This window comes from Aspergillus eucalypticola, assembly GCF_003184535.1.
Source record: "Aspergillus eucalypticola CBS 122712 chromosome Unknown BO83scaffold_4, whole genome shotgun sequence".
Lineage (NCBI taxonomy): Eukaryota > Fungi > Ascomycota > Eurotiomycetes > Eurotiales > Aspergillaceae > Aspergillus > Aspergillus eucalypticola.
In genome coordinates this window covers 698149-722183 of record NW_020290278.1, presented here as the reverse complement: position 1 = coordinate 722183, position 24035 = coordinate 698149, and the positions used below count along the sequence as shown (strand labels likewise).

At 50.6% G+C, this 24035-nt stretch overlaps 11 protein-coding genes across 11 annotated transcripts; 5 read left to right on the top strand and 6 right to left on the bottom strand.

Annotated features, from left to right (window-relative positions):
- Window positions 1–2743: 2743 nt before the first annotated feature.
- BO83DRAFT_375418 (uncharacterized protein) lies at window positions 2744–3213 on the bottom strand. The gene has a single exon (XM_025530450.1). It carries the CDS (start codon window positions 3188–3190, stop codon window positions 2942–2944), a length of 249 nt encoding a protein of 82 aa, XP_025391631.1. The 5' UTR covers window positions 3191–3213; the 3' UTR covers window positions 2744–2941.
- Window positions 3214–3413: 200 nt separating this feature from the next.
- BO83DRAFT_171771 (Smr domain-containing protein) lies at window positions 3414–4894 on the top strand. The gene is made up of 4 exons (XM_025526401.1): window positions 3414–3673; window positions 3738–3838; window positions 3926–4176; window positions 4268–4894. Exons 1-4 carry the CDS (start codon window positions 3637–3639, stop codon window positions 4653–4655), a joined length of 777 nt encoding a protein of 258 aa, XP_025391630.1. The 5' UTR covers window positions 3414–3636; the 3' UTR covers window positions 4656–4894.
- A 6-nt stretch (window positions 4895–4900) lies between these two features.
- Window positions 4901–6625, bottom strand: BO83DRAFT_354305 (FPP/GGPP synthase family protein). The gene is made up of 2 exons (XM_025529096.1): window positions 5948–6625; window positions 4901–5881 (listed from the first exon to the last, which is right to left on the bottom strand). Exons 1-2 carry the CDS (start codon window positions 6367–6369, stop codon window positions 5134–5136), a joined length of 1170 nt encoding a protein of 389 aa, XP_025391629.1. The 5' UTR covers window positions 6370–6625; the 3' UTR covers window positions 4901–5133.
- Window positions 6626–7312: 687 nt separating this feature from the next.
- Window positions 7313–8903, top strand: BO83DRAFT_405779 (cell division control protein 14). The gene is made up of 2 exons (XM_025533837.1): window positions 7313–7840; window positions 7909–8903. Exons 1-2 carry the CDS (start codon window positions 7585–7587, stop codon window positions 8541–8543), a joined length of 891 nt encoding a protein of 296 aa, XP_025391628.1. The 5' UTR covers window positions 7313–7584; the 3' UTR covers window positions 8544–8903.
- Window positions 8904–8914: 11 nt separating this feature from the next.
- Window positions 8915–11338, bottom strand: BO83DRAFT_405778 (FAD-binding oxidoreductase). The gene is made up of 6 exons (XM_025533836.1): window positions 10805–11338; window positions 10343–10739; window positions 10152–10242; window positions 9719–10049; window positions 9453–9658; window positions 8915–9379 (listed from the first exon to the last, which is right to left on the bottom strand). Exons 1-6 carry the CDS (start codon window positions 11023–11025, stop codon window positions 9096–9098), a joined length of 1530 nt encoding a protein of 509 aa, XP_025391627.1. The 5' UTR covers window positions 11026–11338; the 3' UTR covers window positions 8915–9095.
- Window positions 11079–12973, top strand: BO83DRAFT_414473 (uncharacterized protein). Its single transcript, XM_025534568.1, has 6 exons — window positions 11079–11567; window positions 11628–11693; window positions 11745–11849; window positions 11896–12274; window positions 12323–12397; window positions 12448–12973. Exons 1-6 carry the CDS (start codon window positions 11454–11456, stop codon window positions 12777–12779), a joined length of 1071 nt encoding a protein of 356 aa, XP_025391626.1. The 5' UTR covers window positions 11079–11453; the 3' UTR covers window positions 12780–12973.
- Window positions 12974–13270: 297 nt separating this feature from the next.
- Window positions 13271–14318, bottom strand: BO83DRAFT_385615 (putative mitochondrial outer membrane protein (Sam35); the record flags this gene model as incomplete). The annotated part of the gene is made up of 3 exons (XM_025532625.1): window positions 13271–13666; window positions 13745–13984; window positions 14061–14318. 3 exons carry the CDS (start codon window positions 14316–14318, stop codon window positions 13271–13273), a joined length of 894 nt encoding a protein of 297 aa, XP_025391625.1.
- Window positions 14319–14727: 409 nt separating this feature from the next.
- BO83DRAFT_171633 (uncharacterized protein) lies at window positions 14728–15142 on the bottom strand. Its single transcript, XM_025526400.1, has one exon. It carries the CDS (start codon window positions 15046–15048, stop codon window positions 14785–14787), a length of 264 nt encoding a protein of 87 aa, XP_025391624.1. The 5' UTR covers window positions 15049–15142; the 3' UTR covers window positions 14728–14784.
- Window positions 15143–15235: 93 nt separating this feature from the next.
- Window positions 15236–16995, top strand: mac1 (putative copper-activated transcription factor GRISEA; the record flags this gene model as incomplete). The annotated part of the gene is made up of 3 exons (XM_025535123.1): window positions 15236–15270; window positions 15326–15486; window positions 15575–16995. 3 exons carry the CDS (start codon window positions 15236–15238, stop codon window positions 16993–16995), a joined length of 1617 nt encoding a protein of 538 aa, XP_025391623.1.
- Window positions 16996–17611: 616 nt separating this feature from the next.
- On the bottom strand, window positions 17612–18175 carry BO83DRAFT_423835 (MICOS complex subunit MIC10; the record flags this gene model as incomplete). Its single annotated transcript, XM_025535122.1, has 3 exons — window positions 17612–17661; window positions 17736–17886; window positions 18092–18175. 3 exons carry the CDS (start codon window positions 18173–18175, stop codon window positions 17612–17614), a joined length of 285 nt encoding a protein of 94 aa, XP_025391622.1.
- A 295-nt stretch (window positions 18176–18470) lies between these two features.
- On the top strand, window positions 18471–23230 carry BO83DRAFT_414469 (ribosome biogenesis protein URB2). Its single transcript, XM_025534567.1, has 2 exons — window positions 18471–18623; window positions 18715–23230. The coding sequence occupies exons 1-2, from the start codon at window positions 18606–18608 to the stop codon at window positions 23149–23151; spliced, it is 4455 nt and encodes a 1484-aa protein (XP_025391621.1). The 5' UTR covers window positions 18471–18605; the 3' UTR covers window positions 23152–23230.
- Window positions 23231–24035: the final 805 nt, after the last annotated feature.

Here is a 24035-nt window from a genome sequence, read left to right as displayed (position 1 = left end):
ATGATATTATTACTAAAGGCCAAGCGGACGCAAAGGAACGGGCGGCAGGGGAAAAATCAAATATAAGCGCGGAGCGTCTGGGACTAGTAGGCGGAAAGGAGGCGAAAGGAAGGTGGAACAGGGAAATACACCAATCGCGGTGATTCCAACAAGGATAATCCAGAGAAATTGGACTGAAGAGGATAGCGAAAGGAGAAGTAAAATAATCGAGAAAAGAAATGGACGAAGTAAACCCAGGGAATCCAAAGGGAGATGCTGGTTCTATCCCGATCCGTGAAAAAGTTGGGGTTTGAAAGGAGGAGAAAGGAAGAAGAAGAAGAAGAGGAGGAGGGGGGCGGGTGTGGGAATAGATGAGACAAGAGATCGAAAGGGAAAAGAAAAGAGAGAGAGAGAGAGAGAGAGGGTAAAGCGAGCGAGGCTGAAGGGCCGGAGGGAAAGGATTAAGCTCAACAGGTTGTAAGGGGGGGCAGACTTTCAGCGTGAGTGAGTCGGGCAACGGAAAAAAGAGGGGCCAAGATGAGATCCTGAGGCAGTCCCGGGAGCGTGCCAGAAAAGTTGAGCAACGAGAGAGCGTGTGTGAGGGAACTAGCCTGGAGAGCAGACAGAAATCCGGGAAAAGGAGGGATTGATTGGGGGGAAGTCTGAGGAAGAGGGGATGAACTAGAGAGAACGCAGCAGGCTGATACGCCGACTCCATTATTATTACTACTACTACTTACTTACCGGCTGCCGGTACCTGCTTGCTGCTAGTCTACTAGTAAACTATTCTAGTACCAAGTGAGTATCGGGGGGTGAAGCCTGAGGAAAGGTTCTTCCTCTTCTTTTTCGATTTTGATTTTGATTTTCCCCAATAAAAATTCTTATAAATCTTTTTTTCCCTTTTTTCTCCTTCTTCTTTCTGCCATTGACCATTCCCGCTTTTTTCTGGAACGATAAGCTGGCCCGGTTCCAACCTATGAGTGACGATGACTGGACCACTTCAATAGGGGCAGTGGAGTCGTCTCGTTTGGTAAATGCGATGGCGACCCAGTCATAGACTGCTGATTGGCTCTGCTGGTAAGGGGTGGCAGTGGAGGAAAAACCAGCACGATCCAATGGCCTTGCGATTCTGATGAGTAGCCTTCCCCTTTTTCGACGACCGGCTCTTCTCTGACTTAGGAGTCTGCTCTGTACGAAGTTTGTTGTGCTCCAACTGGGATTCTTCTCCTGATGGTAAGACCAGCACAGTTCAGAAGAGGCATAGTCTCTTACATTTTAGTCCCGAAAAGCCCATCCCAGACACAACTACAACAGTACTATCTACTACCACACCATCCTCTGCGTCATAGATACTGCCAGTCGGCAGCATCAGATAGGCATGATACAGTGATGGGACAGCAAAGAGGTCCAAACCCAGATTCCATATAGAGTTACAAACTAGTTCCAAGGCTGTCGTTGCCGTAGATATTATGATTAATGATTCAGTTGCATGAAATTAATTTCCGGATGACGCAGATCTGCAGTACGCACCTGTAGGAGATGGCCATGGCGACCGGGATGCCATTCGACAGCCAACCCATCAGGCGTTTTTTTTTTTAAACTCTTCAAATCATACTAAGCGCTGACCTCCACTGGTGACGAAATCCATCCCAGATCTCTCTTGTCTCTGCTGCTCATCAGTAACGGGCTAGACTAATCCTGCAGCAGTAATAACGACAACGACAGCAGCAGCAGAAGACATCGTCCACAGTTCGCAGTAGCCGACCGTTGCTAAATCTGGTAAGGGTGCAACTTGGAAGGGCGCCTGCAGTTTCAGGTGCCCACCACGCGGTGGAGGTCCGGCACGCTCAGCGCCCGATCGCCAGGTACACCGCGCCATCACACAAAGTTACGCGGTCGGTTGGCTTGTTCCAGAATGTCTTGAGAGGCTTGAGCTGATAGAGCCAGTGACGCAGTTTGTGTCTATTCATAGGCAGAATATTCTGAGGAATCAAACGTGGCGGAATAATCATGCATGTCTGATGTGATGATATACGGGGTAGAATGCATTCCAGCGGAGGCTACTACTGCAGCTCTAGACTACCATGTGGAAAGGGAAAAAAAAGGTGGATGGACTCAAGATTGGGATGGGCATTAGCGTACGGAGGAATATTGTCGTTCCTGTTCCTACGGCCAGGTACCGTATGGTAAAACTCCACTTGCAACTGCCCGTCGATCGCTTCTCCGCACAAAAGGGAGAAAATGGATGAGAAACATGCATTCACAAAGACCCATTCGTTGTTCATCATATCGTCTGATACACGCTTGTGGTTTCGTCCAGTGGCAACCTCTTGGTTTTAGTATGTACTTCTTCCATCGCAACAGCTCATGCTGTGACAACAACTTCCCATGGATGAAGGAGGATTCAGCCACTGCTGCCTCCCATGGCCACCGGACATGCACAGACGGAACGACCCGCCTGAATCGTGCAAGATGAATCTGCTCAGATGCTGCTTGCTGGAATGGAAGTCGGTAACCGAAATCCGTGGTTCTGCAACTCGACTAGAGACCAACTTCTCCACTGTCTAGTCGCCTTAGTCGCTTGCTTTTACCGCACACGCTATTATTCATGATGATTGCCGTCTCCTTACCATCACATCACATCTTTCACCCCTTTGACTGGGGGAAGGGCCTCGTGGCGAGCTGCCTGACATGTCCTCTCCTACCATTCTGGGTTATAGCCAGTTACTAATTATGATGAATCACTCAAGTTATACATAGTTAGTATATCCCCTGGAGGGTCGCGACTGCTTATACTTTCAATTGAGAACTCCTGCCGCTGTCGACCGATAACCTAAGAAGGCAGCTCGAAATGGACTTATCCCCATCTTTGCATGGAGCATGGCCGGACTATTGACTTGGTTTCCACTCTTCACTGGCTTGGTGACCTTGGCGTAGACACCTTATTATGTAGACGCTTTTACTAATTCGGTCGTATAGCCTGGGAGGAATGCGGAATACGGTCAGTGCTGAGCAGTAACTGATAAAGGTGATGATGATGATGATGATGATGATGATGAGTTCTGGGTCCAGCTGCAAGGATGCCGAATGGGTAAAGGATTGGTGGATGATGATGGTCGGCAGGATCCTCAGTAAGCTCGGAAATGGGCTGACAGTCTTCTAAAGTGTCCCAGTCCGTTGTAACTCGTGATGGGGATGGCTGACCGTGCATCCCGTCAATACGAAGGAAAAATTGAGGAAGACCGTGCAGAGTAAGACGCTCAACTCCAACCCGATAACTAACTAGATTGTCGCCTACCGCATGAAGTTATCTAAGAATGAATTGAGGAGACCATGGATCTCCAATCCAGCCCAGCCTTTTTCATGTGCGATTCCGTCCACGATCCCTGGCTGGCTCATCGGCCAATCCGATCGCCGCTCCACTGATCCATCCACGGATCCAATCCCCGATCCATCCATCTCTCAGGGACTCCAACATCCACTCGCGCGATCGGCCTTCCTTCACAGCCTCGCCTTTGCGCTACACCTTTTTTTTTTTTTTGCGACCGAGGACATCGCATACAGACTATACCCGTACGGATTGACTATTCGTCGCAGATACACCCCGTCGTTATCATTGCAACTTGTATCTTTCGCTAGACACCCCTTTTCGTCAAAATGCATGAGCATGAAATGTCCTACATGGGCCCTCGGGGTAAGATCCCTTCCGACCTTCATAGCCACAATCTCACAATAAACTAACCACACCGTTACCGAAGCCTTCAGTCACGATCAGAGCCAAGATGCAGAGGCCGAATACGACCGTCTACGCAACCTAGCCCGACAAGAAGCTTCAAAGCGCAACTCATGTTTCCAACGGGTACGCCATTGACAACCACTACCGCAACCACCCAACCACTCGCCAAATTAGAGAGGAACAAACAACTAACCAGTATTCAATGGTCAGTCCCAGGAAGCCTACTCCAGCGGCGATGGCGCCAAGGCCAAAGAGCTCTCCGAACAAGGCAAAGCCCACGGTCGCAAGATGGAAGAATACAACAAGCAAGCGTCGGAGTTCATCTTCCGTGAGAACAACGCCAACGGGCGCGTTGCGGCAGACACCATCGATCTGCACGGACAATTTGTCGAAGAGGCAGAGGAGATCCTAGAGGAGAGGATCAAGTATGCGAAAGCGCACGGTCAGGATCATCTCCATGTGTAAGCTTCCTTTTCACGTTACACACTACACAGGCTTCTTCCTTACTCTCGACACATATCGCTAATCATCCAACTTTCTGCCATTCAATAGGATCGTCGGCAAAGGAAACCACTCGGCCAACCATATCCAGAAAATCAAGCCCCGAGTAGAGCAAGTCTGTCAGGAACTTGGTCTTCAGTACGCGACTGAGGAAAACGCTGGGCGCATTTATGTGAATCTGACTGGTGGACCGGCGGATATGGAGACTGCCCCTACGCCCAATCATCCTCACTATCAGCAATACCCTCAGCAGCAGCAGCATTCGTCGGGCACCTATGCTCACCCGCATCAACAGCAACAGCAGCAGTATTCTGGTTCTCAGCAGCAACAGCAGCAACAACAGGGTGCGGGTAATCAAGATGAGATCGAGCAGGTGGTCAATGCGGTTCTGCCTAAGATCCTTAATAAGCTGGAGAAGGCTTGCTGTGTGGTCATGTGAAGAGAGATTCGCGTTTGGATACATAACAATCCTTGGCAAAAGAGTAACTTTTTGGCCTATATATGATACGATCTGATGTGTGATTGGTATAGACAGAGAAGGGTGCGTGGGCAGACACGACCGATCATTGGACTTCTCGCGCAATTGGGCATTTGGCGGAAGACAACATATACCCCGGGGCTGTGTATTGGATTTGGTACTATCTAGACGGTGATTAACATGTTCTGGTTTCTTTTTGTTACGGGCTAGAAGACAAGGAAAAAAAAAAGAAGCAAAGAAGAAAATCAAAGTTCGTATTAAGAGTCTCCATGAGTGCAATGTTTCAGATCACAAGGCAATCTGATTAATAGGCTAAAAGGTATCACGTTTCAACATCCTGCATAATAAATACGAGGTCCCATGCAATCGACCAACCAACCAACCAGGGATGGCGGTGAATAACCTCCGAGCATGGACGCTTGATCATCGTCCGTTGAACTTACTGGGGACCACACTCCCCCAGTGTCGATTCGGTGATCTTGTTGAGGATCGCTCGGACCATGGCGCCGTCCTCACGTCCATCTGCTTGATCACCATCGATCGCTTGGATGAGGGTCAGTGCTTTGGCTCGCAATTCTCGGACCACGTCCCGCGTGTGCGCGAAACTGCCAGTGCTTTCCATGTAACTGACTGCATACAGCTTGACTTCTTCATCTTTCGTCTTTTGCTTGAGAATGTTGAGGAGCTGATGGTTTCCGGGGTTGGAGCGGATACTATGGATGATGGGAAAGGAGAACTTTCCCTCCGTGAGGTCTTCACAAAGACCTTTGTTCTTGGTGTACGTAGTGTTGGACAGGTTGAGATAGTCGTCGCAGATTTGGAAAATCAGTCCCATGACGTTGACAAGGCTCACGCAGTCCTTGCCGGAGCTACTTTCGGCCTGCATTAATTTCACTGCAAGTCGGAACAAACCACCAGTTTTGTTGCCGACCATCTCCAAATATTCGTCCTCGCTGGGGCAAGTCAAGGTATCACGCCAGAAGAGATCCATTCCTTGACCGCGGTGTAGGTTCAGTAACTCTTGAACGTAGATGTCAATCGCAGCGGGGTTGTTCAACTTTTGCACCTCTTGCAGAGCGAGGAAATATACATAATTCGCAGAGTTGATGGTCTGCGCGGTGCCGTATATGTTATGGGCTACTGGGATACCTCGTCGCAAAATGGAGTTGTCTTCGACATCATCGATCCTGGCTCATACGACATAGGTCAGGTAGGTGTCCAGACTAAACCGAGGCATGATGTAGAGAGCTTACAGTAACGATGCAGTATGAAGCATGGCCACCACCTTTGTGATGATTGAAAGGCTCTCCGGAGGTACCTTCAACCACATATTGAAGGCGTTGATAAGCTGCCGCCGTATGTCCTTGCCGGGGTGCTGTAGCATATAGTCGTACGGCCCCATAACAATTCTCTCATTTTCAGGCGACCATTGTCCATCTTTGTATTTGGTTCCATCGACGCTGGAGCGATTACGATTGCGCATGCGCGAGTGGTTCGTGTTTGTGGCGAGCCCATCATCGTTTGAGCTTGCGTGATCCATGGCCGGACTCACCAGGAGATCTGGCTTCCCCAGGCTAGCTGCGCCTGTGCCGTCAATTGAACTACCTGCGAGAAAATACAATTCGGGATGAGGAGGTCCGCTAGCAGAAATTTCAGGAACCGGTCCTGCAGACATGGTTTGAGTGTTAATCGCTTGCGTGTTTTACGGGGGTGATTGCTGGGTCTCGTCACGAACAGAGAGGGGGAGGTTTTTGGCGAGCGGGCAATGCTGTAACAGCCAGGCAACCGTGAGAAAGGGGAGGAGTGAGCAAGCCCATCTTACAGGTAATCAGGAAGAAGGGCACAGCCGCAATAAATAAGGTCCGTGTCCCATAAGAATGAAGGCAAAAGAAGTAACCAAGTTGAAAGGGTATATTGCAGGCTGCACAAGGCTCTCTCAAAAGAGAACTTCTGCTGCGGGGAAATCGGCCAAATGACGAGGAGCATCACATGCATTGCCGTAGCTTTCTCCCGTTGAGGTCACATGACTCACATGTCGGCGAAACTGGGAAACTCCGATCCGGTGACAGTGTGATTTCCCAGTGTGACGAGTGTGACGGAATTTTCAATTCTTACCGCCTGCAAGGGGTGGTGACGTTTGAGTGGTTGCACCAGCCACGAGCAGCAAGTTACTCGTAGTTGTCGTGGGCACGGTCGGTGGGCCGGTAAACACCCATTCCATGCTCTGGAGACTGCTTCCGTGTTGGTTCTCATACTGACCGACTTCTTCAAGAAACTCTTGCAACCCAACGGGTGACGGCATTATTCATGACCTTCAGGCCCTTTATCTTGGCCAGAGATTGACTTGGTGGCGTAGCTGAAAAATGGATCCCCTTTCTTGACATCATTAGCTGAAGGCTATCAAGGAGATCCTGTTCTTCATGGCGTCGAATGTAGCACGCCTATTGGAACACGATCGTGCGTCTCCGGGACAACCATCGGGTGTTTGTGTCGGATGTGGGGGAGCTGCAGTCACTAAGGCTGGCCAGTGACCGAATCTAAATCGGCTCGATCAGCTTCACACGATGACAACAACTATTTCTTCGCTAGTTGATCGAGCCCACCGACTATCGCTCACCAATCATTGTAGCCTTTAATTGAGGCCCCCATTTTCCAAGCGCCTGGGCTCAGCCGTGTTCGATTTATTTTTCTGGCTCCTCTCTCTAAGTTAAGGTACTACATATAGATAGCGCCGTATCTCTTGGCCCAGGGTCCTTTGCGACTGACAGATCACGGCCCGTCTTTTTCTTTTTCACCCCCGTTTTCCATTCACCTGCAACCTATTTCCTTTATTTCCCTGTTATTTCTGGAAATAGCCGTGCTACTCATCATCTCTGCCCTTGTATTACTCATGGAGGCTTTGCTGGCACACTCGTTCGACTACCTTTCCTCTTACGAACCAAGCAAAGTTCGCAAAGGGCTGCGGCAGGTCGAAGGGCTCCTCGCACAGATCTGTTTATCCAAGACGAAACGCCCGGCGTCTGACAAACGGCGCTCTCTTTTGTCGTTTGGGGCTCCGCAACCGGTGCCTAAATCTTTGGCCGAGCTTCGAGATGATCCGGCCTTCAGGGAATTTTTCAAACTTCAGGAGGGGTTTCAATGGAATGGTAAGTGTCGCTATATCCGCCGACGCACGATTATATGTGAGTCCCCAACACTAATGCACTGCAACCAGTCGCAATGCGCTTGGTGACATGTCTCGAACACCTGCTTGGGCGGGGGAGCAATGGCACCAATGACCTTCTCATCGTCTCCACACTCGATCTGATACAGGGCGTGCTCCTCCTCCACCCTCCATCGCGCACACTGTTCGCGCGCGAAATCTACATGAATCTACTGCTGGACCTCCTCGATCCAATCAACTGCCCCGCCATCCAGTCTGCGACCCTTCTCACCTTGGTCACGGCTCTATTGGACCACCCCGCCAACACGCGCACTTTCGAGGAACTTGACGGACTGCTTACGGTGACCTCGCTTTTCAAGCAACGTGCAACATCTCGTGAAGTCAAGCTCAAACTCGTCGAATTTCTGTACTTCTACCTGATGCCGGAAACACCGATGATCCCCACTAGCGCAGCGAGCGCGCCCAATACGGCAGTCCTTGGACATCAACGGAGTCCAAGTAAACTTAGTGTTTCCCCGGTCTCCCGGAGTGTTAATGTCCCCGGTGCCCACAGCGGCGGAAAGGCGCATCGGGATACACGTACGACTGACGAGAAGCAAGCATTATTGGGCCGGTATTTGAACAATGTGGAGGATCTGGTCGAAGATTTGAAAGAAACAGCACCCTTTGGAGCAACAGTCTATTAGCGGTTTTACGAGCGTCATTGGGTTCTGAATATCTTTGTTTATGTTGAGCGTGCATGGATAACGGTATCATGGCTGGGGTTCTTTTTCTTTAATGGTTTTTTTTTTCTCTTGATATCCTCAATCTTCTTTTTCCTTTGTTCCTTTGTTCCTCTATTTCCTTTGTGTCTTGTTTTCTCTTCAGCCTTTCCCGTCTGGTACGGTCTATGCATCCGGCACAACAGCCTCTATCCTGTTTCTTCCCTCACTTTTTGTCCAATGCCTTTCCTATATGACTCATGCATCCGCCTGATGTCCCATGTGTCACGTTCCGACCATGTCTTTATAATCTTATGCGACCCTGAATGAATTTTTATGAATGACAATAGTTTGCTGCCGAGTAGTGTGATCCATGCCTGGGGCCAATGCATGTCTTAGATCCGAGCTTCGGCAACTTCTGAGCCAAACTTTCTGACCACATCGCTATGGAAACCACAATCTCTCGTACAATGTCTACCTCCATATGTACAGTCTATCATCTACCCACCTACCTGGCTATTCATGACCCCTATCTAGTTACTCCATTCCAACCTTACTCAACAACCAACCCCCATTCTGCAATGTCTGAAAGACCGCCTCGGGATCATACTTCCTCGCCACCTCCTTCAATCGTCTTACGTTCTCCGCACCATAACTCGCCAACGGATCCTGGTCCCACGCCGCATAGTTTGAATACTTGTAGGGGAGATACACACCCGTCCGTTTTGCCGCGGATTCCGCCGCATCCACGATTTTGCGCACTGCCTCGCGCACCCGTTCCTCATCTTGGATGTTCTTCCAGTCTGCTCGGGCGAGGAACCCTGTACGCAAAAATAGATTTATTAGCTACCAGGAGGAAACGCAAGACATCTTCTTTCTTGTGGGTATACGTACACTGCTGTCCAACGGGCTCCAGACCTAGAGGACTTCCGCCATTCTTAAGCGATTCTCTCATGGCGAATGACGACATAGGCTGAATGACGGTCGTCAAGGCGATGCCCTCTACGTCCTTGAGAGCTTCTGCTTGCTCAGCGTGAGCTTGTTCGATGGCCTTGTAGACTTCTAAACTAGGGCGGCTGGACATGGTGCGGAACTCATGGCTGTGAGAGTTGCTAAATTGGCATTCTTCCTTTGGTAGAATCTTCAAGGATATGACATACACAGTAGGCTCAGCTTCATTCACGGATGCCACGGCCTGGACTAGATCGTAGACGGTGCGGATACCCGGGGGCACGAAGCTAGTGAAATGAGGTATGTCGTAGAAGGCCTGGAAGACCCAAGGATTCTCGATGGGCGCGCAGTAAACATAGACGATGAGAATGATGTCGTTGGTAGCGTTCCAGATGAGAGATGCCTTGTTGTCGGTTTCAATGGCATCGTGGTATTGCATCAGTGCGGCGCGCAGTTGGTCGGCTGCCGTGAGGGGATAGATACGAACTTCGGTCCATATTTGGTTGGGGATGGTGTTCATTTCGATCTTGGTAACAATGCCTGCAAAACGTCGAGTTAGGAATCCGCTGCTAGATAGTACGAAGACCGCATATGCTGGTGTTGCTAGTCATGAAGCTTGATAATGGTAGGTGGTATAGTTACCGAAGTTCGGCCCGCCACCCTTGAGGGCCCAGAATAGATCGGGGTTTTCGCGGGCATTGGCATTGATGATTTGCGAATTGGCGAGGACAACCTGCTCAATAATTGTTAAATGCTGTTATTTTTTTTTTTTTTTTTTTTTTTTTTTTTTTTTTTTTTTTTCATGGGTACGGAAAGAGGAAATAAATGCTAACTTCGTAGTTGCAGACGCCCATGGCACCCACGCCATACTGACTATTCTGGAAGGAGATGCCGCCGCCGAGCAACAAGCCGGAAACCCCAACGGAAGGCACTCTTCCTCCTGCAACCGCCACCCCGTGTTGTTCAAGACGGCGATATACTTCCAACCATCTCAATCCGACGCCAATACCTGCCGTAGATTTGTTTTCAGCCACCCGGACTTGATTAAATGCTCCCAAGGAGATGACCACGCCGTCCTGGTTACTAGTGAAGCCCGGAATCTGCAAATGGCCCCCACCCCGGATGGAGAACCTGACGTGGAAAAAGCGGCACAGCGCCAACGCAGCTGCAACTTGTTGGGCAGATCCTGGACGGACGATTACCCGAGGTTGAAGCCAGCAATTGGTAGACCTGACCGGATTGTGGTGGTTGGTAAAGGCATTCCTTTGGTGGTCGATCCGAAAGTATAGACGTACCAGGGAACTATACGCTGCGGCTCATAGCCATTGGACCCGTGCACGACGGCAGCTGCGCCAAAGAACAGGGGGAAGACGGTGGTAACGTAAGAGGCTCGTTCCTGGTCTTGCTCTGCAGCTGACAGGCTGTCAAATCGCGATAAGAGGGTCTCTATATGCGTGACCTTCTCCTGCTCTAGATGGCAGGCGTTGGCGACGATCTCCGTGACTACCGCAGCCATTGTGTGATCTATGCACGAGCTATAAATGCAGGTAGTTGTCACAAGCCAAAATTTGAGGAAGTGAAAAAGAAAAGAATGGCAAGGAAGACCGAGAAGAAGGCTTCTACCCCCAATTCCGTGATCCGGATGGTGGATATCGGCTCGGAACCGACTAGACGCTATCTGCGCCGGTGTCTTGAGCGATCCTGCGACCAGGATTCAGACCCCTGTTAATGTTTGACAAGCCTCGAATTTGGAGCCTGATAATCCCAGATCCCTGTTTCATTTGTACGTTAAGAGCATTGGCATCATTGACTTGCATTCCTTCGTGGTCCACAGCACCCCCGACAAATACCCTAGAAATGATGGCATCCCCCCCGCTTCTGCTCTCTCTCTTCTCGATGCATCCTGATGACCACCTCTGCTTTGGTGCATGAGAGCCGGTTAGGATGGGTGGGTCTATCGAGCAACAGGACGATGTGCCAACATCGTCCATAACCATCGCGGTGCGGATCATTGTGTTAGTGCTGGCGGTTCCCACAACCTTGGTGTGTGTGCTTCGAGTATGTTTTCTCGATACTCCTGCAAGCCATATGGAGGCCACAATGACTGAGCTGTTGTAGCTGTATATGCGCAAGTTCGTTCTGAACAATTTCGGGCTTGATGACTGGTTGGTGCTCGTTGCTCTTGTGAGTTACGCAGCCGGTAATTTTCCCTGCGCCTGATAACTGACTGACTAGATCGGAGTGGATCTGTTCTCTGCCTTGGCGTATATCATAACGTACTATGGATTGGGTCGGCCATTAAAATATGTTCCTGAAGACCATCTGGTTGTCTTCCTCACGGTTCGTACCTTGAGGCCATAGCTTTTAACAAAACTGATCTTTGCAGCTCGAATATGCCTCGCCATGCGCCTACCTAGTCATTGCAGCAACTGTGAAAACGAGCCTGCTCATATTTATAATGCGTCTGTTTCCGACTCGCTTCGTCCACATTGCCGGGAAAGCCCTTCTTGGTATCATCGCGGCCTTCACCCTTTCGGGGACCCTCGCGCTGGTCTTTCAATGTCGTCCTGTCCAAGCGGCCTACGACAAGACTATCAGCAATTCGAGCTGCTATCCCACTGAGACCTCGTACGCAATTCTTATGATGCAAGGTGTCATCATGTTCGTGCTAGATGTATCGATCCTAGTACTTCCGATACGGCCTATCTGGCAGTTGCAGATGCCGATAAGGAGACGAATACTTGTGCTGGGGCTACTCTGCATTGGTGAGTTTTTGAAAGAATTCAAAAGTCCAATAACTCATTATCATGCAGGTTTTACCGCATGTGTTGCTGCCCTCGTGCGTTTCTCGACATTAAAATTTGCCAATGATACGACCAATTTCACCTGTATAATTTTCCTTCAAGTGGGCAGAAGATAGGTTACTGACTTTTCCCAGACTCAGCCTCCACGTCCCTCATTTGGATGGAGATTGAATTCAACCTGGGCCTAATGTCAGGGTCTCTTCCTTCTCTGCGAAAACTTTTCAAGCTTGGCCCTCAGTTTCCCACGAGCTGGTCAACGAAGACACAGCAAAGTTATGCATCGAACTTCGAATTGCACCGCCACAGTTGGACTATAGGTGGAATCACAAAGAAGACGGAGATTCAGAGAGACTATGAGAGAAGTGAGAGCCAGGAGTTCATTGCCCCAATATATGGGCAGGGAGAACTGACCACAACTTCCAAAGCGTATGGGGATGGGGAGACAAGCTCTGCCAGTAATGCATGATGCCCTGGTCGTGATGGCTAATTCATGGTATCTGTGTCTCGATGACGCCAATTATGCCATCCAAATACAGAGAAGACCCAAGCGGGTTCGCGCATTCAATTTGTAAAGGTTTCATCCTATTACTGCCTCCGTCAATGCCGAGCCGGTCGGTGTGTGAGGGTCAAGCCGACGTAATGCCTGTATGTCCCGGATTGTTCTCCGATACGCGGAAATTGACATTGGCTAGCGTAGAATCTTACCTCCTTACTAGTACCATTAGTGATTTACCGGTCCAGCCACTGGAAGGGACATAGACAAAGACTTGCCAATCTGTTTCCTACAGTATTGATATTGCTTGACCGGATCTTGTCCAAACGGGTTGATCGGGGTAGAAGACTGTGACGGATTTCCTTCAAGGCGGAGGCCTGTTCCAATTCTAGTCGGGTAGCATTGACACATATAAGTTGTTATTGTACAGTAAAATTAGAGGATTCTTTCACAAATCCATCCGTCTAGAAGAATTTGAGGAGTCTGTCACGATGTTGTACAAGGTTCTCGTGTTGGCGCAGCAATTGTCCCAGCCGGTTCCGTTGCCACCCTAGCTTCTCCTCCAAGATCAGGTGTGTGTATGCGAAAACACTAGCATCGAACAGACCCGGATTCGGTCGGTCAAAGAAGTGCAGGTTATCGCCCAGTAACGTAGACAGTGCCTCGAATGCGTCATTAGCCTCGGCCTCCAAGGCGCCCACATCTATATAAGATGATGTTTTTAGGATCTCTGTCCGGGCAGCTTGCTGGAGCTGCAGCGCGAGAGCGGTCCGCACGGCGGAATTCGTACTAGACGGGTCCACGTATAAAGGTCGAGCAACGGCCTCAAATTCCTCGGGATCCAGGTATAGGGTATATAGCTGCCCCGGCGCAAATTAAGTCAGTCAAAACTCATCCATCGACAATGGATTCCGGGGGGTGGGGGGACCGTAACGCACCCAAGCATTTCGTATCCGGTGATCCAGCAACGACGCATATACCTCGAAGCGCAGATCCAACTGCTGCTCCTCTTCGCAGTGAACTTGCTCGATGGCCCATTTTTGGAGCTTGCTGGAAGGAATAGGGGCGTTGTTGTTGATGGGGTGGGCGGGGATTAGGAAAGGAAGGGCGCCAGAGGGAGATGCATGGTTGTTGGAAGGAATCACGTCGACGTCGATCCCAACGAATCTTAAGTATGCCTAAAGGCACGGGGAGAGGTTTCAGGTTAGCGATGTACTTTGGAAGTGGCGCAAAGCTGCATTTCCTACTACGTACCTGCCACTTGAGACACTGCGGGTTGAACGACGGTCTGCCATGCCTGGCACTTGCGGCATCGGTGAAAACATACAGTCGATTGCCACGTTTGTCGGACCATGCGCAATGCGGGAGATCATTGGAGGGGTAGGTGACGAGGGGGAAACGGTCGAAGATGCGCTTGATTGGTGCCGGAACGGAGAAGAAGTCTCGAGCGCGCGACACCGTGCTCACATTGTCCGGTGTCTGGCCGGGGACATCACGGTGTTCGGGGGTCATTGGATGGATGGAGGGAGGGAGGGAGGGGATTGCGCAACTGTGGTATTAAAGAGAACGGTAGAACTGAAATGTCAGTTTTATGGATGCCGGGAAATTGGCGACAAGGCCAGCTAGAAGACCCGAGGTCGATGTAGGTTTTTCTGATGAACAGAGGGACAGAACCGTTTCTCGCCCAGCTTTCTAGTTGAGTTCAGTTGATCTTGTTATTCGCCGGCTGATAATCTCCGGCCGCCAAGCCCGCGCAGAAGCACCCTTTTGTATGCCTCAGGCAGAGAGAATGATTATGCTGCCTGAGGTTGCAAACGGGCTGCCATGCGTTGGATTTGAATTTCTCTTATCGGCTTATCGTTAAGTTTTGCTCCGCCGTTCGGACGGCAACGGAGACCTCCACCACCTTTCTCTCGGTTTGACCACCCACGGCATTCTCTCAGCAATACTAATTATTCAACTTCCTGCGGGGTTGTAATTACATACTGCAGCATTCTTCCTCATCCCGAGCTGCAATCCCTCGGCCTCGCCGGGTTGTCCTTCGTCTCTTCCCCGCCTCTGGAATCCATCCCACCGGGTAACCTTTGCGCTCGTTCGAATCCGTCGCTTGTCCAACCCGTTCCAGCCTCTCTTTGTCATTCCACTTGTGGTGCATCCTGGTCCGCCTTCGCTTCGGGGGGACAACAACTTGTTTTCTCGGTAGATGTGCATTGCTATTACCTGTCTCTAACACCCTGCTCATTTCTTTTCTTTTCTTCTCTTGTGATCAACTGAGTCCTTACGAAAGCCTGCTTGCGGCCGTGGTACGATCAGACCTACGGGCGGGGTAAGGCCAATTCGCACACTTAGATCTCACCTGAAAGCTCAGGCCCTCCCTTGGATTCACTATTCAGCACACTCTCGGCTGATGTTGTTTTTGGCTCGTTATCATGCCTCTCGATGAAGAAGGGGCCAAGTGGTCATGGTATGACTCTCCGCCGGTGAATAGGCTCTCTGCTAATCAGATGCGCTTCCACTAGTGAGCCATGTATCCGTGGCCATCGGTCCTCAAAATGCCAGCACTTCGATAGGATGATGATGAAGGTCCCAAAGGCCGGACGACCGCTTGCTAGATGCCCTCATCCGAAGGGAACTTGCAGCTGCCAGAAGCTATATGCGTTCATGATTCGCATTCCTAAAGGTGGGTATATGCGACGGATACGACCTATCGTCTATCCTACAGTGTCATAGTCGCGTCTTCGGTGACTGACTTTGACTGTGTCATGTAGGCTCAACTTGCTTGTGTAGACCAGTGTACCAAGTGCCTGCCGATGCGGCGGAATCTGCTTCAACCACTCCCATTTCTGCTCCTCCGATGCCGATTGCTGCTCCCAACAAAATCCAGAAACCCATCAAACGACAGATCAAGACGGCCCCGGAGAACCTTACCAAAGCCTTGAACTCCATACCAAAATTCGGAAGCCAGCAATTGGAACATGGAAATTTGGGCCGACCATCTCCTTATTCGGCTCAGGAACAGCGTTCGTGCAGTTCATATGATATCATCAAGCAAGAACCAAACCCCTCGCACAAGACCTTCGAGTGCGCCAGCGAAGAGAAGGCGCCGCAGGGCGGCAGCTGTTGCTCTCGCAAGTCTCAGCCCTCACAAACTATAATTCCGGATGTTCCAGCTCCTGCAGTCCAACGTTCCTGTTGTAGGAAGTCCGATTCGGCGGCACAAGATGTTGAGAAGGAGGACAGCACTCCCAGCGGTTATGATCACTTCCAACCTCCAGCCTTCGACAGTGATCATGCAAGATACACACCGAACTCTATTCCCCAGGTTTCGACGTGGCAAGATTTCCAAGCAGCGAAGCAGAGCCAGTACATGCAGCCTTTCGCATTGCCCATATCCGAGTCCGGTTATCTGCCAATGGCTGGACCTGCCGCAGGTTTTCATACTAGACCACTAGACTTTCAGCATCCGCATGCGTTCAACAATTATGAGATCTTCAACAATCAGATTTCTCAGCCGACGTCGGAGGACACGCAGAATGCTATTGCAAATCCAGCAAATCCTGCTGGCGAAGCCTCCCATGATTGTAGCTGTGGCGATGGTTGTCAATGTCTGGGTTGCGCATCTCACCCCTTCAACAACACTACTAGACAGCATGTCCAACAGATGGGCCTCCTGGTGGCCCTCAATGATGATGATCAGAGCCCCGACAGGCTGAACAGCCATAGAGGCTCCCCTTCGCAGAGCCAACCCCCGGACTTCTCATCATTACAGTATTCCTTCGCCAACTTCGGTAATCCTCTGGGCGACAACTTTCACCCCGTCGCAATGCATACATATGCCCAACAGAGTGCGGACTCAGGTCACGTAAATAATGGCTATTCATCTCCGCCTGCGGATTATCTAGGACAGCAACTGATGGTACCGTCAGAGTACTATACTCTCGAGTACCCAGTGGGGCTACCTAGCGCTTGCTCGGATACAACTGGAAGCTGCCAGTGCGGAAGTGACTGTACCTGTGTTGGCTGTCTTACCCACAGTGGACACAACGGACTGCCTCTTGAGCCCGCCATGCCCGAGGGCAACTGGGACCACATGAACCTACCAGGTTTCTCCATGGATGCTACAGGTCACAGCACGTCACAGATGCCCGTGATGGATAACTTTGTCGCTCATTCGAACTCTATGCTGTAGTTCCCCACCTTTTATTTGCATTGGGATGCAATGCGACTCCGCCATCTTTCCACCCTTATGCCCTTCCCTTGCTTTTCCTGCGATCAAGTTCTCACTCGGATGACCGATACTTGTTCATGATACCCCTTGCTCATAGATGTTGGATGATAGAGGATACAAAAGTCTTTCCGTCCTCTCTATTGTTGTATATATTCCTCAGCCATTACCTAGGTTTGTCTAGAGTCGCAAACGCACGGACCAATCTCCTCCCCAAGCTCTATGAGCCCTTATTCCTCTATTATTTTCATTCGTTCTATACTGATGTCAAGACATCCGCAGAGTTATCGCAAGAGCGACTCTGGTCTAGACCGAATGCAGTAACCTGGAGAGAACTAAGCCCAAAAGTCTTACAATGTGGTCGCATGACGGGCCTGATTGCTAACGAATAGCTACTATCAAAGCAGCTTTACAGATGCCTTAAAGACAGTTAGAAGTGGTAGCACAACGATGAATTGAATGCTAAAGTAGGAAAAAGTCTAGAGAGACCATTTCAAACACGACGAAAGATGTTCTTGATGCAGCTCGTTTTCCTTCCCAGCTATACAGGTATCATACAGAAATGGAGGCCCGAGCTACTCTACCTACGCAGGGCATCTCTGACCGGAGAGTCGCCCCGACGGAAGGAGGCTGTAGGAAGTTAGCTTAAACAGTTCCCTCCGGCATTGGAAGAGAAGGGGTTGAATGCAATTGCATGAACGTACAATCAGCTTCCTCCCAAGCACGTCCGGCACCGAAGCCGAGACCAACCCACGCGGGCCAAGCTCTCCGCTTGAAGAGGAGCACGGAGAAGACAACACCGAAGGAGAGACCGAGGGAAGAGCGGATGATGAGGGAGGAGATGGCGCGATCCCACTGTGCATTGAGAAGTTCCGTATTAGCCCGAGCACTACTGACTACACTTCCCGATGACATATGTGCGTCTGTCCCGCAGTTGCAATTTGCGGATGGCAAGGGCGGAGAGGTCCGGCGGCTCCATGGCAGGCCCAGCCAACAGAACATTCAACATCCAGACGGAACAAAGTGATCGATGGGAACTTCAGATGGTGGTGCAAAGTACCTTTTCGTTCAGCAGGGCCTCGCTGACGGGCTTGGTGGAGCGTGGGACCGGTGCGACCGGCTGGGATTCGTTGGAGTCGGCCATGGCGATAAGAGCTGAAAGTCCGAGAGTTAATTCAAAGAAGACCCAAATGAGGGGTCAATTGGATCGACAGGGACCTGACTGACCTTCGGCAACAGACTACAGAAGGGAGGGTTAGAAGGTTGCACGCAAAGGATTGAGAAGCAAGAAAGAGAAGGAGAGTCGATGGGCGGACAAACTGATCGGGTGCGACGTTTCGAGCTCTGCCGGGCTAAAAGGCGGTCGGAAAAACTAGGCAAAGCGCTCTCCGCTTTCTGGCGTCAGTCTTCAACTTTTTCGACTTTAAGGAATCCCTCCTTGGTCCCCGCAGACAAAAAATAAAAACGTCTAGGACGAACCACTCCCATCGGACTATGTTCGATTTGTGCTGACGCGGTGGCATCGAGGATCTTGGGGAAACCGGTACTTTACGATCTGACTCGTCTCATCCGAGATGCCTTCAGTCGCGGAGGTATGTGTTGGCTCGCTATCTTTCCAGCGTTTTCGGTTGTATGCAACTTGAGTGTTCGGCTAACCTGCTGGGATTGTTTCTCTCTATACAGCGCCCGCGCTCCTCACAGGAGGCTTTACTCCGCCTCGAAAAAGGCACCGCGTCTCCGACCACACAGCTTGACGAAGCCGCTCAGATCATCGGCCTGGATCTTGCCCTATGTGCGAGTCACCCTGAAATCAATCGAACCCCTCATGTTCAGAATAATGCCGCGCCGAAGGAGGAATGGGTGCTCCGATGGTTATTGAAAAAATTGCGGGCCGGCAAGAATTATCGCGTCGACTCTACCTCTTTTCTCCTACTCCGACAGTTGATCGATCTAATCCCGCCGAAGACCCTGGCTACGACTCTGAAGGACCAGAAGTTCCTCGCTATTTTCAATCAAGCTATTGCCGACCTGGAAGAGGATGTATTCGCAGCGCTGAAGACGGGAACGACTGATTTACTGCCCTCCGATTCGGATTCAAGTCATACCTTGAGCGATTCTCCGCACCGCAATGGCGATTACGATAAGAAGGGAACGAAGAGAAAAAGGGCCGGCGACGATGAAGCAGACACTATGAATGTTGATGACCAGCCGCGCACGCCGATTTCGTGTTTCTTGGCTTTTATTCGCGCACTGGATTGCCTGTATAGCTTGATCATGCTGGCGAATCGGACTCTTGGGGTTGATGAGGTCGCTAGCTCCCATTTGAAGCACGCTTTGAAGGGTGAGCCAGAGCCAAACGCGGTGACGCTGCAAAAGTCTTTCCGACTGGCTGCCGTGATTTCGACGCAATTTTCTCATGCGCGCAAGACGACGGACTTACAGCACCTCCTCTACGTATTTCCTGCGGTCTTGGAGCTGTGGGAACTGAGGTCCTCTCGCCGTGATGACTCCGATAAGGGACTGAGTAATGAGTGCTTTGCAAAACATTGTTTCCAGAGCGCACTCAGACTTCAGGTCTCTGTTCGATCGATCCGACTTGACACCGATGAGAGGGCTCACGTACTGCATGGGGTGGAGCGCTTGATTGCTCTGCATGTGGTCATACCGACACGCGGTGGCTTCTACGAGCGAGGAGGTGCGGGTATTGACTATTCAGCGAGTGAACCGGATTGGAGCCCGGTCAAACCTATCTCTGATACACTTAGACCTATCCTCTGCAAACCAGAATGCCCGGCAGAGACTGCAGAGGACACCACTGTACAAAAGAAAATCATGTGGAAGACGGCAGAATTGCTCCCGGAGTTTTTCGATATCGCGGTTCGTTCTGTGCCAAGGGACACTTTCCGGAGACAGACACACGAGGCGCCGTGGCTGGAGACTCTGTTTGTTGCTATTGCAGAGCTGGCATTCTCAATTGTAAAATCCGAGAATACAATCACCTACCTTCCCGAATTCGTCGGCATTTTGGAGCGTCTCTTCCGTGTGGTTCTTGTCCGTAACGTGCAGTTGTCTCTACATACGTTGCTCACCCACGCTTCCTACACCGGACTCCTCAAGGATGGTTTGTCGCAGATCGAATGGAATCTTACATCGCTACTTGTTGAGCTCGGTGTTGATATCTTCCTCCCTAACTCTGGTCTCAGTGACTCGACAAAATTGCTGAAGGCTCTGCTGGAGAAGATCTTCTTGCATTGGCGCAGCGGTACGCCCCAAAGTGACGGCAGCTATGAGACCATTAAAAACGGCATTGTTATACCTCTGCTACGTGGTTTCGTGGCCGCTCGAGACTTGCCCACCTTCATGGAGTTTTGGTACGAGCAGCTCATCGAGGTTGAAGAGGCACGGTCGCAAAATAAGAACTTGGGGTCCTTTATTGTTTGGGAGGATGATGACGTGTGCAATGCATATGGCGATGTGATGCGAAGTCCCCTCACTCACACATTTGCCGCTGCGCAACTCAAGGCAGCTGCGGTGGAGATTAGGAGCGAGGATGGGAAGATTGCCGACGCGCCCGGAGCCTACGCCCAGTTCGTCATCCTAGAGTCTGGCTTCAGATACCGTGATTTGAGCTTCGCGGACAAGAACGAATCTCTTAGCTCTGTCATCCAGACCGCAGCATCAACATTGTCGTCGAAGCAAAAGCTGCATTGGCGATGGCGGCTGTGGCGACTCGCTCGAAACCTGTTGGGAAATAATGTCCAATCCACCGACAATGATCTCGGAGTTGCGATCATGAACCTGGTCGATACAGGCGCAGCGACCATTCGGCGTCACCATAAGGACCGGCTGCAGAAACCTTGGGCACCGTTGGAATGTTTCGAGGCGTATCAATTTACCCTTGCCGCCGTCAAGGGGTCTTTGAACCATGATCAGTTCAAATCACTTACCAGCCAAATAACAGAGCTAGTCAAGTCAATCTCCGACAAAGATGCTTCGGATGCAATTGTATCACCCTGGAACGGGCGTATCGAGACTCTGAATAGGCCGGATACTCTTGCCCTGGCGTATTTTCTGACACTTGTCAGGAGTCCGGATGTCTGGGATTGGGTTGAGCCTGAAACTAGACGCTCTTTGTTTGGCCATATCCTTTCTTTGGCAACATCTCAGTACAAGTCTTCACCATCGGCTTTGGAGACTGTTAGCCCTGAACTCAGATACCTTCAGGCTTGGGCTGGCGTTGTCTGCCATGAGTATCTGCTCAACGCTCCGGCCATCGCGTCTGATCTTATCTCCGTGCTCTCGAGCCGGGTCAAGGAGGACAGCACGAACCGTAAACTCTATGTTGAGAGCTTGCAGAGGATTCCTGCCCCGCTTGTCGTGCGCCGGCAGAGAGCGATTTTGCTGGATCTGTTGCAGGAGGTTATTGTCCGGGAAGACAGCACGCCCGAAGTCACTGTTGGAATGCTGTCATTGATGGCCAAGCTGGCCGATATGCCTAAATCTGCCGCAGCCGTCACCAGCAATTGGGAGCCGGTCTGGACGATTGCGAAGGCTGTCACCTTGCAGGGAAGCGAGGTTGATCTTCAGATCATGAAGGCCTTCCGCAATTTGCACCGAGCAGTCATAGCTAAGCTGCTTGTTCTGTCCGATGAAGAGCGTCACAAGCTGTTCAAGAAGATGTACCGCAAGGTCTCATCGAAGGCATCAAAATTACAGACTCTTGACCGTGACTCCATGGACTGCTTCTACCTGAGGATCTCTCTGTCTCAGCTGTGGCACCACCGTAAGCAGCTGGTAAATGTCTTCGAAGAGACAGATCTTGCTGCTTGCCGCCAGAAGGTATTCGACCTGGTGGTTGTCGAAGTTAAGTCTGTCAAGGATCAGTGCAAGAAACAGCAGCTGGAAGAGACGATCACCCTGATCAAGATTATTGATGCGCTGGAAGACTTCGAGGATCTTGCCACGGACCATGCCGAGGTCGAAAAGTTCCTGTCAAAGATCGAAAGCTACGTGGAGAAGTCGGTTGATTCGGGCTCCTCGCTGAGAAGACTCATAAGACGTCGAGTCCTGGCCGGTCGCGGCTCTGAGAAGAGTATTACACAACCTGTGATTCAATGTGCCGAGGCCCTCCCGCTGCAGCACATGTACAGCGAGGAACAGCGGTTCTTCATCCGGTCCACCTCTGGAAGGTTTCAGTCTATGTCCGTGGAAGAGCTGACTCGAGTCATTCAAGACGTGCGGGAGTTAGGCTTTGTTGGCGAGAATGCGGAGTACCATATGCTCATTGCCGGGTTGGCTATTGCCTCGTTGCCCCCAATTGAGGACAAAGAAAGCCTCACAGCCCAAGAAATATCGTTGGTTTGCACCGCAGTGACCGAATCTCTACCCCGCAACAAGTCTATCGAGCAGTTTACACTTGCGACCGAATGCCTCGACATTCTCCTCCGGAACTACACTCGCTGTATCACGCAATGGAACGTCGATAATATCCTGGGAACTATTGCGGTGTGCGCTTCTAAGTCAGGACCTTGCATCGACCCCGAATACGCGGGAACCGTCTATATCCGCCTGTGTCGCCTGATGGGTGTCCTCCTGGGTCTCCACCGTCAGAAGCTTGGAGGCCGATTCCACCTCATACTGCCTGTTGTCGAGCGACTGCTGGACTGTTTGTTCGCTCGTTCCAAGAAGCGCAGTCGATCCATGCTTCATGAAAAGAAACTCGGTCAACAACCATACTGGCTTGCTCCTTTGCAAGCGTCGCACGCAGTTCACTTCACCCGTCTCCTCACGTCATTGTGCGACCCAACCGTATCCGCAGTCTCGAGACCGACACAGTCCGCAGGTGGTTATGAAGGGTTGACTGATCAGACCAAGAAAGCCAAGCGAATCGCAGGGCAGTACCTCCAGTATCTGATAATGGAGTATACGCAGAGTTCCCTGCGCGGCACACTCGCTCCCGAAGTAAAGGCCGCCATTGTCCCTGGTCTCTACGCAGTCTTGGATGTAATGTCGCGCGAGACGATGCGTGCCATGAACGCAGGACTGGACGTGTCTGGCCGGGCGGTGTTCAAGGCGCTGTACGATGATTACGTGAAGTTTGGCAAGTGGAATAAGGGCTAGGCGATGGCATAAATTCGGTGGTTGGCATGGCGGGATGTAGATTGCATATAGACATTTCTTCTGTACTTAGTTCAACGGGTGCTGTGCTTTGCGCGCACCACGAAATTCATAATTATTTCGAACATGTGGTTCGCTCCTAGTATGCCCCAATCCTGAGTGCAATTTTGCTAGTCGCTTTACCTACCTGCCTCTCCAACTCTACTACTACTCAAGTACAAATGTACAATTAATGCCTTGTTTTCTTGCTTGAGACTTCGGACCCCCCGCATAAGAAAAAAATTGAGAAGCAATAATATTAAGCAAGAAGAATAGGTTAGGCTTTCCAAGATCCAGTTCCAAATCCTCGCACACCACTCCCCCTTCCCTTACTACCCTTTACCCCCTCCAAGAGGCTCGGGATGATGTGTATGGCACCGTCCTGAGCCACGTTTCCAGTGATCTGATCGCCAATCTTGACTTCTCGGGAACTGGGATCTGAGTTTGTCGGGGGAGATAAAGGTAGGGAAGGGGAATTTTGGTTGTGGTTAAGGGAGAAAGTGTAAATTGTTTGCTGGTGATTTTGGCAAGCAATCATGTAGTAAGTATGAGCGAAATAATGAGGAGAGGCGTTCTAGACAATCTGTGTAAGGTATATTTTGAGGGATTTCGATGAATGTTGTAATTTCTTATTTTCTTACTTCTCTTTTCTTTTAAAGTTAGTTGTGTTGGGTAGGACTGTATATGTGAGAGTCTCTTTGCGTGTGTGTGAATGGTGGTGGTGCAAGAGGGGTTGCAGATGACGGGGAATGGATTTATAATATGATGGTAGTAGTATGATGTCGTAGTCGGGGTAGACTACTAGGTAGTAGAGTATGCGAACGGGATTAAAGGTGGCTGTCGAACTA

Bases quoted from the DNA above. Each gene is read 5' to 3' on its own strand.
- BO83DRAFT_375418 (XM_025530450.1), bottom strand. From the start codon at position 3,190: ATGCACGGTCAGCCATCCCCATCACGAGTTACAACGGACTGGGACACT.
- BO83DRAFT_171771 (XM_025526401.1), top strand. From the start codon at position 3,637: ATGCATGAGCATGAAATGTCCTACATGGGCCCTCGGG. The intron at 3,674-3,737 runs GTAAGATCCCTT...CCGTTACCGAAG, and splicing joins GTCCTACATGGGCCCTCGGG to CCTTCAGTCACGATCAGAGC. The intron at 4,177-4,267 runs GTAAGCTTCCTT...GCCATTCAATAG, and splicing joins GGTCAGGATCATCTCCATGT to GATCGTCGGCAAAGGAAACC.
- BO83DRAFT_405779 (XM_025533837.1), top strand. From the start codon at position 7,585: ATGGAGGCTTTGCTGGCACACTCGTTCGACTACCTTTCCTCTTACGAA. The intron at 7,841-7,908 runs GTAAGTGTCGCT...CACTGCAACCAG, and splicing joins GGAGGGGTTTCAATGGAATG to TCGCAATGCGCTTGGTGACA.
- BO83DRAFT_414473 (XM_025534568.1), top strand. From the start codon at position 11,454: ATGGGTGGGTCTATCGAGCAACAGGACGATGTGCCAACATCGTCCATA. The intron at 11,694-11,744 runs GTGAGTTACGCA...CTGACTGACTAG, and splicing joins GGTTGGTGCTCGTTGCTCTT to ATCGGAGTGGATCTGTTCTC. The intron at 12,275-12,322 runs GTGAGTTTTTGA...ATTATCATGCAG, and splicing joins GCTGGGGCTACTCTGCATTG to GTTTTACCGCATGTGTTGCT.
- BO83DRAFT_171633 (XM_025526400.1), bottom strand. From the start codon at position 15,048: ATGAGCAGGGTGTTAGAGACAGGTAATAGCAATGCACATCTACCGAGA.
- BO83DRAFT_405778 (XM_025533836.1), bottom strand. From the start codon at position 11,025: ATGGCTGCGGTAGTCACGGAGATCGTCGCCAACGCCTGCCATCTAGAG. The intron at 10,050-10,151 runs GTAACTATACCA...GACGTTTTGCAG, and splicing joins GGGTGGCGGGCCGAACTTCG to GCATTGTTACCAAGATCGAA. The intron at 9,380-9,452 runs GTACGTATACCC...TTTTGCGTACAG, and splicing joins GGAGCCCGTTGGACAGCAGT to GGTTCCTCGCCCGAGCAGAC.
- BO83DRAFT_354305 (XM_025529096.1), bottom strand. From the start codon at position 6,369: ATGTCTGCAGGACCGGTTCCTGAAATTTCTGCTAGCGGACCTCCTCAT. The intron at 5,882-5,947 runs GTAAGCTCTCTA...CGTATGAGCCAG, and splicing joins CTTCATACTGCATCGTTACT to GATCGATGATGTCGAAGACA.